The sequence below is a fragment of the Plectropomus leopardus genome, chromosome 1 (genome assembly GCF_026936395.1).
Source record: "Plectropomus leopardus strain MGB_pleo_1.0 chromosome 1, ASM2693639v1, whole genome shotgun sequence".
Taxonomy (NCBI): domain Eukaryota; kingdom Metazoa; phylum Chordata; class Actinopteri; order Perciformes; family Serranidae; genus Plectropomus; species Plectropomus leopardus.
In genome coordinates, this window is record NC_142176.1 from 39,993,994 (window position 1) to 40,011,266 (window position 17,273).

At 41.6% G+C, this 17,273-nt stretch overlaps 1 protein-coding gene across 5 annotated transcripts in view; it reads right to left on the reverse strand.

Moving 5' to 3' along the window:
* Positions 1-17,273, reverse strand: part of znf536 (zinc finger protein 536) — a 298,506-nt gene that overhangs the window by 74,592 nt on the left and 206,641 nt on the right. For all 5 annotated transcript variants that reach the window (XM_088081055.1, XM_088081050.1, XM_088081061.1 and 2 more), the window contains one exon: positions 9,312-11,066. In XM_088081055.1, the coding sequence (XP_087937181.1) occupies positions 9,312-11,066 (1,755 nt within the window). The remainder of the gene's footprint in view (positions 1-9,311; positions 11,067-17,273) is intronic.

The window sequence follows — 17,273 nt, forward strand, 5'->3', positions numbered from 1 at the left end:
AGTCAGGGAAGAAAAGAAACAAACAGCAAACTAACGAGATGGGAAGCAGAGATCATGTCAAATATATCGGGTTGGAAGGCCAATTTATAACCCATTGTTTCATGTTCTGCGATATCGAATACAATAACGTGGCTATGAGTGTGCAAGTTGGGGAGTGGGGTGGGGGGGGGTGTACACAGACTTGCATATATACATAAAAGCACATGATTTGCACGTGAACATGCACGCACTTATAGAGTGTATGAATGTGATCTCCGACTCCCTGTAACCTCCCGGCTCCCACGCTGTCTTCACTCCTGTTTCCCCATCCTGCTTCTAAAATAATGAATAGAATAATTGTCATGTAACTTTGCAATCATCCAGCATTCGTCTCCGTTTCCTTTTCAAGGGCAACTCGATACTGGCCTTCATTCTCTGTACTGTACTTCCAGGAAACGTGATGTGGCCAATATCATCGGCGGTATTAGTGAGAACGGCTAAGAGAGAGAGAGAGAGAGAGGAACACGGGAAGAATAGGAAGCCTTTTCAAAAAGGACCTTTCAGCAGGCAGTTGATATCTTGGGAATTAGCAAGGGGGGGAAATATTTTTAGTTATCACATCTGCCGAGGAGAAAAGAGGCAGAGAAAGTGAGCAACAGGTACCATGCTTGGGGCTTGAAAGCAGCTATTACACTTAATTGCTCTTTGAAAACTACACTATTTGCACTTTTGGGTGACAAGGTGATAATTCACCTCTGCACAAGTTAAACTGGTAATGTTGTAGCACATGTGAAATAGCACCTCGCCTTCGCCAGCTGTCAAAGCTGTCATCTCGGCATGGCGGAGGCACACAATGAGAGCCGGGGGAAGTGTATCACCAACAGTCGGCGTCTTCTTCTCGGTAAAAGACAGAGAGACAGGCCTCCAGACGGCTTAATCACTGGAGGAGCCCGTGCCCTCCAGCAACGAGGAGAGAAAGAAAGACGGAGAGCGGGAGATAAAGAAAAGGGAGGATCCCAAAGTGTGGGAAAGTGAAATGCAGGGATCTGAGAGGAGAGGAAGGAGAGCAAGTGGACTCACTTTACTCTCAATGAAGAAACATCAGTGGCTGAGTTTCAGTCAGGCTGACTGTATGTAGCTTTACAGTTATCAGTTTAAGCTGTTTACAAGAGGCTGGTCCAGTGACAACCAAGAGATTCAGGGAGAAATATGAGCTTTGACAGTGAACCAAAACCATGTTGTTTCACATGATGTTTCTATCGTAATAGTATGATTATACTCTTATAGTTAAGGTTTGGGAATGCAGCATCTACGCTGAAAAAAAGAGACTGGACAATAAAGATGTGGTCAGGCAATTGGGCGAGGTTTAAAACAAGACTGTAGGTGGGTTTTCATTACAAATTTTTGCAAAACTAAAGCAATATTTCGAAATTTCTATAAAACACAATTGCGAGAGGACTGTGTTCTCATTGACTGATATTATGTGACTTCTCCTCTCGCAGTAACATTCCAAGACTCTTGCCGAATGTTCAAAACATTAGCAGGTTAATGTCTATTGTAGCCACCGCACAAGTCGCCATTATTTCCAATCAAAGACGACATAGTAGTGTTAGGCGAGTGATAACAAAAGGCAAGCCACATATATGTCTTTCTATTGCTGGCATTCAACCTTCTTCAACCTTCAATGTGGAAACATTTTGGCCGTGCTCACTTCAGTTTTACCTCCAGATAATGTCAGCAATATAGCTATCAGCCCTTCTTCCAACCTGTCTGATTGTATGACTGCTTGCATTTATTGCCTTTCTGCAGGGTTTTCTTGCAGCGATGTTGCAGTGTTCTCAGATCTTAGCAATTACTTTTATGAGTGCAATGTTCCCATAACTAATAAAAAAAGGGCAACAACTACAAAAATAACATCAGAGTTGTAATAAATCAAAATGATCTTTTAACGAAGAGGTGACAGTCCTGCTCTTTGCATACGTGTCACCACACCTCAGTGATGACTGATTACTGGGAGAACAGTAGCAGCTCACAGCATTATATGGTACTGTATGCTCGTCACATCATCAATATCACACGTCATTTGGTTTTCTTTTTCAGTTCTGTCACTTTGTGTGTACCCTTTGGAGAAAACAGATCTTTAACTAATGCAGTGGAGTCTACTATCTACTACTATTAAATGATGTATCCACTTCTTTTTGTATCCTCAATATAGACACTAAATGAGATCATAAGCACCACCTGCCCCCACTAGGATCCCCGGGTGTAACCCCTCTGAACTTCCAGACCTACTTTTAAGTGTACAGAATAATTACTGCTATGCAGGTAAGCTTTGTATCTAGCTCATTAGTAAACACAGGGGTGTCTGGGAGCAATAAGTACCCCAGGCCTTTTCCACTTGTCAAAGCATTTTGTGTGAGTGTTTATGTGTGCGTGCACATGTTTCCTAGAGACAAACAGCACCCAAATTCATGGTAATTAACCACCTGATGAGGACAGTATTATTGGCAATTACCAGGTTTTGCATTATCACAAGTTTTAAATGTGTGTGTTTGTGTGTGGGTCGGTGTGTGTGCCTGCTCGCAGGTGTTATCAGTCAAACAGAACAGAGGGAAACTGAGAATACAGTCAAGACGTGAGGAGGATGAGATGGTCAGTGTCACTAACAGAGTTGGTAATCGTGTTTTAAACTGGGTGCTTCAGCTTCCACTCACAATCAAAGCAGGTGTGTTTAACTGGGGAGTACCCAGTATTTCATGGTTCTACCAAGGATATAAATTTCCCCAAAATTTCACACAAAATTTTAGGGACATGATCTAAATGGCTCCATGAGCATTAACCCAACATCTGCCCCACTGATCTTTTTGTTGGTTTTAAGTTATATTGTTAAGTAATTAAATTCCAATGTCTTCCATCTTGGCTTAGAATAACAACATTTAGTTGTAAGGTATGGAGAACAAAACCCCAACAACTGCAAAAGGTTGTAATGTGGTAACATCCACAATACATGAAATTCAAATGTTGTTATACATTTAAAATATTGTTAACATGTTTTCATTACATTCATTCATTTTCTGTAACCGCTTGTCCTCGTAAGGGTTGCGGGGGGGCTGGAGCCAATCGCAGCTATTATCAGGCGGAAGGTGGGGTACACCCTGGTCAGACAACCTTTCACGCTCAAAGTTACACCGAAGGGTAATTTGGAGTCACCAATCAACCTGACCTGGATGTCTTTGGACTGTAGGAGGAAGCCGGAGACCCCGGAGAGAACCCACGCTCACACGGGGAGAACATGCAAACTCCGCACAGAAGGGCCCCTGCCCACGGACCGAATCCAGTTCTACCCTGGAATCGAACCAGAGACCCTCTTGCTGTGAGGCAACAGCGCTACCAAAGAAAATACGAAAAAACGTCTGTAAGACATAACAGTCCAATGACTTTCTGACATCCAGTGCTAGCTGGGTTATTATCTCCAGTCATACATCAATGTACAATATATATATTTAAGGTGGATATATAATGATTATATAGTAGAAAACAATATAAATCAGAAAATATGAAGAATTTAAACAACGAGAGGGTATTGAAAGTTTTATTCTTGCTGTTTGCAACTGGGACGGACAAATGCAAAAAAAAAAAAAGGAAAGAAAACGAATGTTACATCCTGAAAAAAATGATCAAATCAAATGCAAGGAATAGGCTAAAAATAACCTATTATGAATTACTGAACATTTTGCCCCAGCTAACATATTACTCATTATGTCTAATGATTTTGTACAATCATTCCAAACCATGATGGTTCTGCTGTCATCTCTTAAATCATTTAAGAGACCTCTAGAATTCTCTTAAATACAAAATTAGCTAATATTCTTGAGTTCGACTTTATCTTTTGGTGAAATCCAAATGTTCACTTTTGTCAATTTGATAAACACGGTGCTCAATAATGCGCAATAACTGTGCTGAGTGCTGTTTGTGTTTGTTCATTAAGAAACAATCCTGGTTACTGTATCTGTGTTTTTACAGACACCAGCATATATGCATCTAGTGTTGTGTTTGTTTGTGTTTGTGTGTGTGTGTGTGTGTGTGTGTGTGTGTGTGTGTGTGCATGCGCACAGCTTAATTTGTTATGCCTACCTTTCTTCCACTTAAACCAGAGAAAGTGAAAATTACACCAGTCATGCCAACTGTGATCCACTACATCTGCGCTTCACAGCAAGCCCACCAATCCCACCATATGTCTTTAATTGCCATCAGTGCTTTACAGAACCTATTTCACACTCTCTCTCACACACACACACACACACACACCCACACACACACAGACACACATGAAAGCCTTTTATTACAATAGCTTGCACTTTACTCTGCAAGTATGCATTTGAGTTTTTTCTTCTCCTCCCTCTGCATACACATATATAGATATGTGTATGTGTGTGTGTGTGTGTGTGTGTGTGTGTGTGTGTGTGTGGTCTGTTCATGTCTTGCAAGTTATTCCAATATGACCTCAGCTCTCATGGGTTCAAATCCCTCACAATGAAGGCAGGCTGGAGTACACTCCTTCTGACAGAGGTAATTGGCCACTAGTGACACAACCAGTGCTGTATTTAAGATTAAACTTCCTGCACACACACACACACACAAAAAAAGTTTAGGGTTATTGGCCAAAAAGGCCAGTGACGTCATAGCAAGACTGCATGGGGGAGAGTAAAATACAATATTTCTTGACTAATTGTTTTTTGGGTTGTTTTTTTTAATAATGCAGAGTTATACATTTAGAGCACAAGCAAAGGGCCTTACATAAAGTCTAAGAATTTCACTGTTGTGCAGACAAGAAGCGGACATCATCGCCCTTGTTTATCAATCTAACATACAAACCAGTGCAGATCTGAGCCCTGAAATCACCCCACAATAGCGTTTGCGTGTGATTCGTGAAATCTCGCCAATCACTGTGTACAGATAACAGGTTGTTGATGAGTGATGAGCGATAAACAATGTGCGGCTGCTGAAAACCATTGTGATTTACATATCCAGCACAGATATATTCTGAGTTTAGGGGCCTTGCCCAGAGAGTTTACGACATGGAGAGAAGAAGTTAGAACAGCTAGAGCTAGAGATAGAAATGGAAACACAAATGTCCCAGGTCCAATTCAACCAACTGGTCTTGTTTGACAGCCTGAAAAGTTTCATTATAGGAAGTCAGAAAAAGGCAATATGGAAAGAAATTATTGCTGCAGTCAACAGTGTTGCAGTGGACAAAATTTAATCTATGGATCTATAATATGTACTGACCTACAGCCTACATAATCTATATTAAAAATATTCCCCCATATATTTAGTTATATAATTATAATATTCATATAAAGGCTAAATATTGGCCCAGGCTGAGAAGCATATTAATGATTTATGTTTCGGGGTCTTACACATGAGAACTCATCATCAATGAAGCCGGGAAACGACTGTAACAACACTGTAGCGGCCGTTTCTAAATTTAGGTAGTGCAGTTGTGACATCACTACTACACGGAAGTCATGATGCTCAGTTTTGATAATTTTCTAAAATTTTCATCCTGCAAACTGCTCATTTGAAGGCACCATTTCTGAAAACGGATTGTGTGCATTTCTCTATAGTCTGAACATTTTGATACTGCACCTATACTTGCTTTATATTAAAAAGAACATGGGAAATCAGATATTTCACAATTTGAATGCTAAAAGGATGCACATTAACACACTTTCGGTCATTTCATACAGACATAAATGACTCCATTTTCACTGTAGCTACTTTACTTTGATTCCAGCTGCTAGATGGTGACACTGAGGTAGCAACATACATGTTCATCCTCTAAAGTCTACAAAAATAGACTCTTCACTGTCATCTAATGTGTGTACAGGAGGTGACTCTCACTGAGAGTTTCTATCAGCAACAAACACCAGCAAACAACAGCACTTATGAGGAGAACTATAGAGCACAATGTGAGAGTACTTGTTAATTGGAAGTGATGGGTCTAATTGATGTGAGAATATACAGCGTTTTCCCTCTCTTCTTTCTCTCTCTCCTATCCACTAACGCTCTGTTTATGTAGCCCACTTCTCAAATTGCGAGAGGTGCTCGGCTATGAGCTCTGCCATTTTCTCCTCTGGAATCCTCAGCGCGCTCATCCAAGTCCTACACTCCTATCAACACTTTCTCTCCAGCTTGTCAATCTCAACCTTCCTAAGTCCCAGTCCACATTTAATATATTAAATGAACGAGGGGGCTGAGGTAATGTAAGTAATACGATGTGAGGAGCGATGTTCGCAAGCAGTCGTGGCATGTACAGCACTGTTTGAATAATGTAATACTTCAACTTTGATAATGTATGGCTATAGATAGGTCTCCACTGCAGCCAAGTATTGATTGCGTTAAGCACATCTACAGTACAGCAAATGGTGTGGGTTTATATCAATCTTTACACAGCGTACTGTACCTCAGTAACCAGATACCTTGTCTGATTACACAGACCTCAGGGCCACTGCAGCTGTTAATGACATTTATTGATAAATCCAATTCCTGAGCCAATTTAGGGAGGTGTGGTTTAATACTACAGATGTGTGAATATGTGTGTGTGGATGCATATATGTGTGTATCTGTTAAGTGTCAGAGTGCAAGTAGATTCATGTGCATTGTAGCCCTTTCCCCCCTCCTCTGGGTATACTAATGAAGAGACGGCCACTCCAGACGTGCAGCGCGTGCCCTACAACGGCTCCCACAGATTCAAGGGAGAATTTCGATATTAATGATTTATGCCGTATTTGCATACAAACCTAATGCAAACCCACTCCAGATAATCACATTTTGCCAGGTCTGAATTGAGTTTTACGGATGTCTTTGCTACCCCCACCTTCTCCACCCACCAAATAACGGTGGAATGTGTGACTGTTGCTCTTCACGCTGCGGGTGACCCCCAACACAAGGGGTTTACAAGTGGACACATAAAGAGGGACTGTAATAGTGCATTTTACTATGAAACAAGAGGGTCTATTTTCTCATCCAAGCTTTATCGCACAACTGTAGCAGAACTGTCTGCAGTCACAGTACTGATGCTAGTAACAATGACAGTATCAACAACTGTCTTGAAACAACAAGACTTTAATACAGTTCTGATTGTAATAATGTCATACAGATAATATAATATAATATAATAATACCTACATACTACATAACTTTAATACTTAAAGTACATTTTGTTGATAATCATGACATATCTTCACTGAAAAATTATATAAATGCGTGACTTTAACTTTTAATTAAACATGGAGTACTTTACTTTGAAATACTGATGCTTTAACTAAAGTAAAAGACCAGAAAATGTCTTCTACCATAGGGCAATAGTAATGGTCTTAGAACAATGAGTGGTAGTAATTTAAAGTACTTGTAGAGAAAGTAGTACCAATAATAGCAGCAATAGTAGAAAAACAATGCAGTAACCACATCCATAACTCAACAAGTTGTCCAACCCATATGATCGGATACAGTTGTTTGATCCTGCCTGCTGATAAGAGACACAGGAGTGTTTCCTAAGTTAGCACTACTAGCGGTGGGGATTTGCAAAGGCATGACCCATCCTACCCTGCCTCAGTCTGCCTCCAACTGGCTTACCCTAATGTTGTTACCCAATGTTAACCAATCTCCATCCTCATATCAATACGAGAAACTCTTATTGTTAGGGGTTTAAAAAGAATCCACAGCATGCAGTCCATCACAGGGTTAACACTCACACACAAACAGACTCACATACATGCCTGTTTTTGAACTGTGTAAAGAAACCCAAGCTTCCACTGGAAGTGTCTGATGAGAATGACTCCTCATACCACTCAAGCTTCTCTTTTTCACAGTATCATTATGGTACATAGTGAATTACTCTTTACTACACTTACATGAACACATAAATCTTTTGAAACCAGTAGCTGTAAGAGCTTTGGCATACTAAGTGAAACAACTCGGTCATATCCACATTCAAGCAACCACAGCATGTCTTGAATTTACTCGTGTTTCCTACAATCTTTTATATTTTCGATGCTATGTTCAGTGCCATCCAATAAATCTGAATGTCTACTGCCAACAAGTTTGATAGATAATGACTCACTGGGTGACAATGTACCCCTGACTTAGACTAGGACAAACTAACATGTAAGAAAGATATTTGTCCCACAGAGATCTATAAAGGTCAAGCATTACTGGTCGCAGAGGGACCTAGCATATCTTGATTTCAGAAGCTTTGTGATAAGACAATAAGCTGGGCATTCTCACACAAAGGCATTTTTCTATAAAACATACACATGTATATTTATTTATCAATCTTGTTTCGTTAAACTGCTCACAGGATGTTCAGCTATGCAGAAAGCCTGGCTTCATGACAACGAGTAATCTTTCGTCAGATGGAAAGGTCAGATTAACACTACAGCTTCATTGCTTCATTAACAAAGGGGTCACTATTGTTCCATGAATCATCCACTGTACTTTTCTGAATATATGGCTGTAGATATTTGCTCTATTAGTCATTGGAAAAATAAAAATATTTATTTGACAGTGGGTTATCTTTCGGGCCATATTTAGGCATTGGAAAATAATAAAAAGTTTTTGGGGTTTATTTTTTGCATTATCTGTTTCTATAGTGTGCATGGTCACAGCTCAACTCCAACTTTGGGTTTTTACTTTTTTCCTATAGAGACACTTTAGCAACTACCCTAAATGGCAAAAGAGCACTGTAAAGAAGAGAGAAAAAATAGCATTTCCTTCTCCAGTCTCAAGCAGCGGCTGTAACCTTAGCAGAATCATGAAAGTTGACAGTTCATTTTTCACAGGGTCATAGATCGACGAGTCTTATAAAGTAATGGGCTTTTGGGAGCCAGCTTTATGAGAGCTAAGATAGTTAAGAGACATGTGGAGGAGATGGCACAGGGAGCTGAGGTCCTGCTCTTACTCATCCAGGGTTATTCCCTCCATGCTGTGGAGCGGGAGGGAGGCGCTGCACTTCCAGTAATATAAACGTGTAATAAAGATTAATCTGTTGCTAGTCGGCAGGCTGATAGCTTCTAAACTTGCTTGAAATAAGGCTGAAATCACTTCAGAGCCAATCTCGAGACCTTTAGTGAGTGTCTGAGAATCCTTTGTGGGTGTCAGGGAAAAAAAAATGTATATGTGTTTGTCTGCTGTGTTTATGTGTATGCAGCGCCTGGAAAATTGAATTTGTGTTTCAAACACCTGTGTATTCATGAGCTTTTATGTGTGTGGTTTCGGTTGTCTGTGAATAAATGTGTGTTACAGTGCTAGTAGGGGTAAAACACACTCACCAGGTGCATCTGGCCTCTTCATGCCCCCTGCGGGTGTTCCGCCTGCTCCGCCTCCTAGGCCATTGAATGCGGGGAGGTTGTCATTGCTGTAGGCTCGGAGGACAGACAGCATATTCATCTGCTGCTCTAGGTGGGTCTGCTGCTCAGCCTTCAACAGTCCTGGGGGGCCTCCGGGAGACAGGAGGGCCAGGCCCTGCTGCCACTGCTTCTCCAGCGGCAAAGCTTGGTTCTTGGGTTGGGGAACCAGAGAAAGTGGTGTCATGGCAGAGGAAGATGCTGCCAAACCAGCTCCACTCCTTGTAGAGTTGTCCTGGAGCTGTTTAGGATGGTTCTGTAGGTGGTCTGAAGCTGGACTTCTTTCTTCCTCTCGCTCCATGTCCATTTGCCCATCCTCATCTCTTTCCTCCTCCTCTTCAGCCACTCCTCCTTCTTCTTCTTCTTCATCAGAGTGATTCCGTTGCTGCTGTCTCTTGGGGGTGGTTGACGGGGTCTCACTGGCACTGTGCACCCCAGCCTTTACAACCTCCTCATCTGACCCAACCCGGTCCTCTTCGGTGTCTCCACGGGAACCCATCTCGCCAATCTGGTCGTCCCCAGCTGAGGGTGCCCCTCCAAAGGCCTGGGAGGGTAGGTCCAGGCCTTGCTCTGCTGTGCCCATATACGCTTGAAGACTCTGGTTGGCCCTTGGGGATCCATCATACATGCCACCAAACCTCCTGTAGAAGTCACTCTGGAAGGGGTTGTAGGGCTGGTCCATGTGGTTGTTCCAAGGTCCCTGGCTTTTCTCTCCATCTCTGTCTCCATCTTTGTCCACACTAGAGGTCTTGGAGGAGTGAATGGTGGAGGTGGTTGGAGAAGTCCCTCCATGAAGCTCCTTGCTTGCATCAGACCGCTGCTGTTGGGCCTTACCCAGGTGGTTGGCCTGAAGGTGCAGAGCCATCAGCTCCACTGAGGAGGTGGAGAAGGAGCAGAAGAGGCAACCATGCCACGCAACATTATCGTGGATGGTGACTGAAGAGCCGGGGAGAGATCCGGATGCAGACTCAGGGCGGACTGACACAGACAGATCAAGTGGTTCATACTGGGACCCAGGTTTTCCAGGCTCCGAGTTCTGTTTCCCTTCAGGCTTATCTTCTCTTTCCTGGTCAGCTGAGACAGCCCGCTTTGCTTTGGGCTCGCCGGTATCATGGTAGCACTGGGCTTGGAGCTGGACTGGACTCTGGTTGTCCTTCATGTCCTTCTTCATAGAGCTGAGGACAAAGCTGTCCATGAAGGCCTGAAGAGAACCTTGAAAGTGGACTCCGTTCCCCATCATGCTTTGGTAAGCCCTGCTTAGGTCAGAAAAGCTATCTGTCGCTGTTGAGACCAGCGCAGATGGGCCATCAGCAGTCTTCATATTATCAGCTGAAGAGGCGGAGTCAAAGCGGCGGTCTCCGCGCTCACGATCTCGGTCGTGTGGGGATATCATTCCAGCTGATGCCCACTGATGTGGAAGCAAAGGACCTGCTCTGAAGTCCAGGTTGGGAGGCATGCCCTTGAAAACATTACGGAGGACATCAGGTCGGGCGAAGATGCCGCCGCCGCTTGTCTTTCCATGATCCTCTTTGTGGTCAGAGGATGGGGTGTGGCAAGAGGATGGGCCTGAGGTGGTGGAGCCATTCTGGCGCTCACGGTGGTGGCGTTCCAGGTGGTACTTCAGACTGGCAGACTGGGTGCCGGCATAGTCGCAATGAGGGCACCGGTAGGGTTTCTCTCCTGAGAGGCCAAGAAAGAGACAGAGAAACAGAAAGGGAGAGACAGGGAAAACAGTGAATAATTAACCTGATTATTAGACTGACTGGATATCAAGATCTATTTATTGGAGCAGGGAATGTGGACCCTAGGGTCATGTAACCTCCCCGAACAAAGAAAATTAGGTCAAATGGGTAGAGCTCACAAAAAAGATATGCATTTCATTAACCACTATAAAGAAGATGATATTTTGCAATTGCCTCATTTTTAGTTGCCATCAAAACACGTGCAATTTCTAAAGAAAGAATGAGGGAAAGATGGAAAACTAGGGAACAAAAAGTTTAGAAAAAAACGATAATAAAGCACAGAATGAAATAAACTGCAAGTGATAATGAAAAGGATCCTGCATATAATCAACAATCCCATGTCTTTGCTTTTCTACAGACGTCGGCTCTGCTCCACTAGATGTGTGTGTTACTGCGTGTGTGTGTGTGTTGGGACGGCGGTAGGGTTGTGGAGTAGGCATCTGAATATGGGTCGATCCAGCTCGATCCAGCCCCGCCAAGTGAGCCATCATTCACATCAACACCATAAAAAAACATTTCACCATATGGTGCTTTCAGTCCACTACAAGAGATAATATTTTCAGCTGACAACAAAACTGTCTCGATGCTATCTGTGTTTGTACGCTGGGGCTGGGTTTGCAGTAGGGTACGTTTGTGTGTCTGTGCATGGATGTGTGTGGGGTCATCGTGCCTCTGTTCTGGCCTTGTTTGCTGTCAGGCCCGGGCTTTGGCGATGAGAGTGCATTTTCTGGGACGTTCCCTATTTGCAGTTTATCTTGAGGAGCATAAATCAGCGGCTGCGTAACATCTCCCCTGACCACTGCCACACTATGGAACAAAATATGGATGATACACTACAATGCAAAAATAAGTCAATGAGTATTGAAAAAAAAAAAAGAAGAAGAAACGAAATGTGCCGGCGACATATGTGGACCACATGCTTGTTGCAGCGAAGCCCTACGATAAAGAAAAAATATGATTCACTACAGGATACACAGATCAAAGAGATTTATATGACGGTAAAAGAGGGGTGAATGTGTTGTGTAACATTTACATATATTTATTTATGCTGCACATCCATATTAATGAATATTCTTGATAATGGTATAACACCAGCATTATTCTGCCAGAAGTGGATCTTCCATTGGAATGATACTTATGTTGAAATAGAACACATCCTGCTAGCAATTATAATAGGCTTGGAGTCTGAGCCAGATTTGGATTCATTAAACAATGAACAGAGAGGGGAAAAAATGCTAAGCTGGATTTTTTTTTTTTAATATATACATATAAAAAGTTCCCAGAGTGGAATTTCTGTTAGAGGGATAACAGTAAGTGTGTGAAAAAAAAGGGGGGATTGGTGGAAAAAGAAATGAAAAAGGGATGGTTGTAGTGTTTTTCTGTGTATGCACATTTCTATATATACAGCATAGGGCCATAAACTGTTTAGATTATACACATGGAAACCATTTTATAAAAGGAAAAAAAGGCATTGTTACGCAAGGCTGGTTTGAATGATTTAAGTCGGGCTGTGTAGTAAATCATGGATATAATTAGCAAATGGCATACTGCTCAAGTAATTTATCATTATTTAGAGGGCACCATTCCAGAAAAAGACTGCGATCTGCAGACCTACTGCAGAGTTCTCAAATAAAGGGCCACAAACACCAACTCAATACAATATTGATACAGGAGAGAAAGGAATAGGAGGGTATACAAAAGAAAATTGAAGGTGGAAACGCTGAAGATAGGAGAGAGAAAGACTAAAGAAAAAAAGAACGTGCAGACAGCGAGATGGCCCTGATATCTTTTCTCTTACGCTACAGTGGCTATGAAGCATAGAGTATATTTAAAATAAACCATACGAGATGAGCTTTTAACCCAATAAGTGCTTCTCCTGTGAGCTGCCGAACAGAGGCTCAGTGCTGATTCAATAAGGAAACGTCCCTGATGCAAATGATCATTCTCAATTCCTCTAACTGGACAAAATGATATTCTAGGAGCCAAATTAGACAGAAATTAGACTGATCTGATCTTTTTTTTTTCCTCCCCTGTTTTTTTTTCCCTATAAGAGGTTGCTAATGTTCATGGGGAGAAAATAAAGATTAATGTACCATCTACGTATCTAAAATGAGAATGAAAAGCATGAAGATTGTATGTTTGACACTCTCTTTTGATGTTTGCTAAGTAAAGCAAACTGAAAATAAATACAAATGCCCTCAGAGAGCCATCAGTTGATTCTAGTTTCCCATTTAAATTAAGCATTTAAATATATCTGGAGCGAGCGAGACAGACGACAAGTGCATTTCCTGCCTCTCCTTGTGTTTGCGTACGTGTGTGTGCACCATTTGGAATGTGTGCGAACACATGTTTATGCATGCTTGTCGGTCTGAGCCTGTGTGCATGTATGTGTGTGTGTGTGTGTGTTTGTGTCTTAGAGGGCCATTTGGACTGGCTAAGACATCTGCTCCATCATACGTCAGGGGCCTGGTGTGACATCTGGGGAATATACTGTATCCTGCCTTGCAACATTACACACAATTTACTGCTAAAGGTCATTATGTACCCGTTAATCCACTTTTAATTGATATCAGCGCAAACAGCACAACCTCCCAGCCACATGACAGATCACTGCCGCCACAAAACCAGAAAATTGCTATTTGGGAGTTAAAAATAGAACGGTAAACTTTTTGCTCTTGTCCGTCTTGGCTTTGCTGAACTACTTTGGACATTTTGTTCCAGCTGAAGGTGAACGATAGAAGGGGAAATAGCTCCACTTTGACATGAAAAACTCAAGTTAATAAAATCTAAGTGACACCTTTGTGGCTATAAATCATCCTCCTCCTGATTGCTGCACTGGGATCTGTTCCTCCGTCGTATGTTTACACTTCATGTTGCATGTACTGATTTCATCTGGCTTTGTGTGAATTGTGTCGGCACCATAGAAACAAGTAAAGATAAATACCCCAAACCTGTACAGAGGGGCAATTAAAATGGCTTAATAGATATGACATACTGGAAGATGAATTTCCATTTGGACGGAAGATTGGAAAAAAAACACCAATGGGATGTTTGAGAGAGTGTATAATGGATAGAAGCTGTTTTACATCTGTTTCATGTAGATCTGCTTTACTTAGTGGTTAGTGGTGAATTGAGAATGACTCTAATACTGTCAGAGGCAACAGTTCAATGTTGTCAGAGGGGAAAGTGACACAACAGATGCACAGTATTTGTACTCAGGAACCTCTGATAAATATATCCATTCAATGGCAAATATACATTAAAGGATAAGGCTGGGTTTTTTTCTTATTGTTAATAAAAAAGAACAAATCAATAACATCCATTTCTTTTCCTAAAGAAATAAATCTCCAAAAACTTAGTTCTGTTTAAGTAAAAAAAAAAAAAACACAGAAAAGAGGAGAACAGAACATGCACTGGGACTATTTTTAGCTGCGGAATAATACACATTTGGTACTCTTGTGAATATTGCACAGGGATGGTGTGTGTAGAGTTGACTTAAAATATATTACAGTGCCAGTGCTTACTGGATTTGTTGACAATATCCTTTAAATAAGAGGTTGGTGGTGAGTTGAGCATGCTACAATTACAGTCTGGTCACCAGAAGAAAAAAGATTGGTATTATACATTTCTGTGAAACGGGGATACGAAACATTTTTAGGTTTCACATGTAACATAGCAACGTTTCTAAACTGACAGAGTACATGAGGTGTCATCTGGAGGTGGAGGGTATGGTAGATGACATGGCAACTACAAGAGATAACTGCCATGCTGCAGACACTGTTTGAGACCAACGAAAAACAAAAGTGGATGTTTTTTAGAAAGTCATTGCCGTGTTTTCTGGTGGCTTTTTAGCCACCAAATGTGGATGTTTTTTAGCGACCTGTAAGAGTTTTTCCATCTGGGACAGTGCCACAAAAAAAAGCCGTCATTTTTTAACAAGGTATTACCATATTGTCCTGCCGAGATAGTGCTACGAAAGCGGTTGTTTTTTACTGAGATATAGCCACATTTTCCACTGAAATAGCTCCACAAAAAGCTGTTGTTATTCATCAAAACATTTTCTGCTGGGATTGTGCTTTGGAAAAAAAAATTGTTTTTAACAGAGACATTAGCGCATTTCCAGCCGTGATAGTGCCAAGAAATGCAGAGACATTGCTGCAATTCCAGCACCTTTTTAGTAACCTAAACCTGGTATTTTAAGCCATAACATCTTTTCCTGACCATAACCAAGTGAGCTTTGTTTGTAACCACATGTTAACCACAGTGTTTTTGAAACATAAATTTTCAACATATTTGCTACATAATAGTGTACAAATGCAATGTATCTATTGGTTGCAAAAACGTACAATGCCAACAATTATTCCAGTGATTGGGTTGGCAATTAAAAGTTCAATTGCCACAGAGGAGGAAATCACATCATAAATATGCGCATAAATAGGAGGAACTTTCGATACAAATGTGAACCAAATGAAAGATAATATATTGAATTTAGCGTTGTCGTTGTATTGAAGATACTGCGTGGTAGGAAAAAGGAAATGGAGAAAAAAGTGGAAAAAGACGGCACTTAGAGAAATGTATTAGGAGGGAGAGACTCGTAGGAAGAGGAGAAAAAGGAGGGAGCAATGAGAGGAATGGAGAGGGAGATCACAGGTCCCTCTTGATTCATCCTGATTACAAGGTTAGGTTAAGGTTAAGTGACATGGGCAAGTCCTGCCTCTCCTCTTTCTCTTCCTCCCTCTCTTTGTCTCCCCCTCTCCTCGTTTAAAGGTGAGCAGGGACTCTTATTGGTTATGCGGCCCTGCCTGAAGTTATGTGTGGCTATTGTCAAGAGCGAGGACCTTTTTATTTTTTACACACAGCTGCTTACTGCTAAATAGTGCCTTGTCCAGAAGGGGACAATCTGGGCCTCTAATTGCTGTCACTGAAGCCTAGATTCATTATGTGACTTTCCCATTAAAATGTGAGCATTAATTTGTATAATGAAATATCACCCTCTGCAGTGTGTTCATTAGCTGTGGCCCCACACTGTAGCGCCACAGCCGCACAATGTTAGCTACCTAGAAAACTGTGGTTAATTTTGCTAATGGATATTTTCCCACTCACTGTTCAAGAGGAAATTAATACTGTAACATTAGCTCTTTAACTTTTGGAGAAATTTAAATTCACTTCATTCCTTTCAAGCTGGTGTTAGCCGCTCATTAATCTCCGTGTTGCGTCGCACAATGCTGCCTCGACTGGCTTGGTAAGCAACTCCATTGTGTCACTCACATTGCATTAGGATGAAGGGGAGCGCCACTGTCATCTGTGAATTTCCCTGCATTGTCACGAGAGCACGGAGAGGATCTTTAACCGCTGTAAAAGTCATGTTGTGGATGTAATCAGGGTGTCACAGAGGAGCTGGTATGATTAGGTTATAGGAATGATTTAAAGGCCACATGTTGGGGATGCATCAAGCTGTTTTCCTCCAGCCTATGCTAAAGCTGTGCTTAGATAGGCCTGCAGCCAGAGATACATTCCTTTCCAAAAGACAACATCCAACCTTTCTCACTTTTTCTCGAAGGCAGGGATACTAAACTTGCTTTGCTTGGGGGCCACTTTTGGAAAATGACAGGTGGCGAGGGGCCAGTCGCAGCAGCCTCATATGCATTTTAGAATTTAAGGATTTTAAGACATTTCTAGGAAGTTAGGACATTTCTAGGAATTTAAGACATCTTCCAGGATTTTAGAATGCTTCTAGGATTTTAGGATATTTCTAGGATTTCAGGACATTTATGGGATTGTAGGACACTTGCACCTTTTTGATAAACAAACTCTATGTTGATGCTGTTTTATGTACTCTGGCAACGTATGCGTACTGAAAGTACAAAAACAATTCCCAGTGTGAATAACTTTATTTTATCGTTGATTAGAAAATAGCTGGGGGGCCACCCAGCACCCAGTTTGGGTCCAGATTTGGCCTGCAGGCTGTATGTTTGATTATCAAGGTGCACAGGCCTCCATATAAAGTCTTTTATTTTATTGTATTTCTGAGATATGAATGGATAAATGTAAAATATACTGTGTAGATGGAATTAGATGGACCTTCTTGTCTGTGTGTGTTTTGCCAAATGAGTTTTCGCCAGGCCTTGGTTGAGGACTCTGCTTC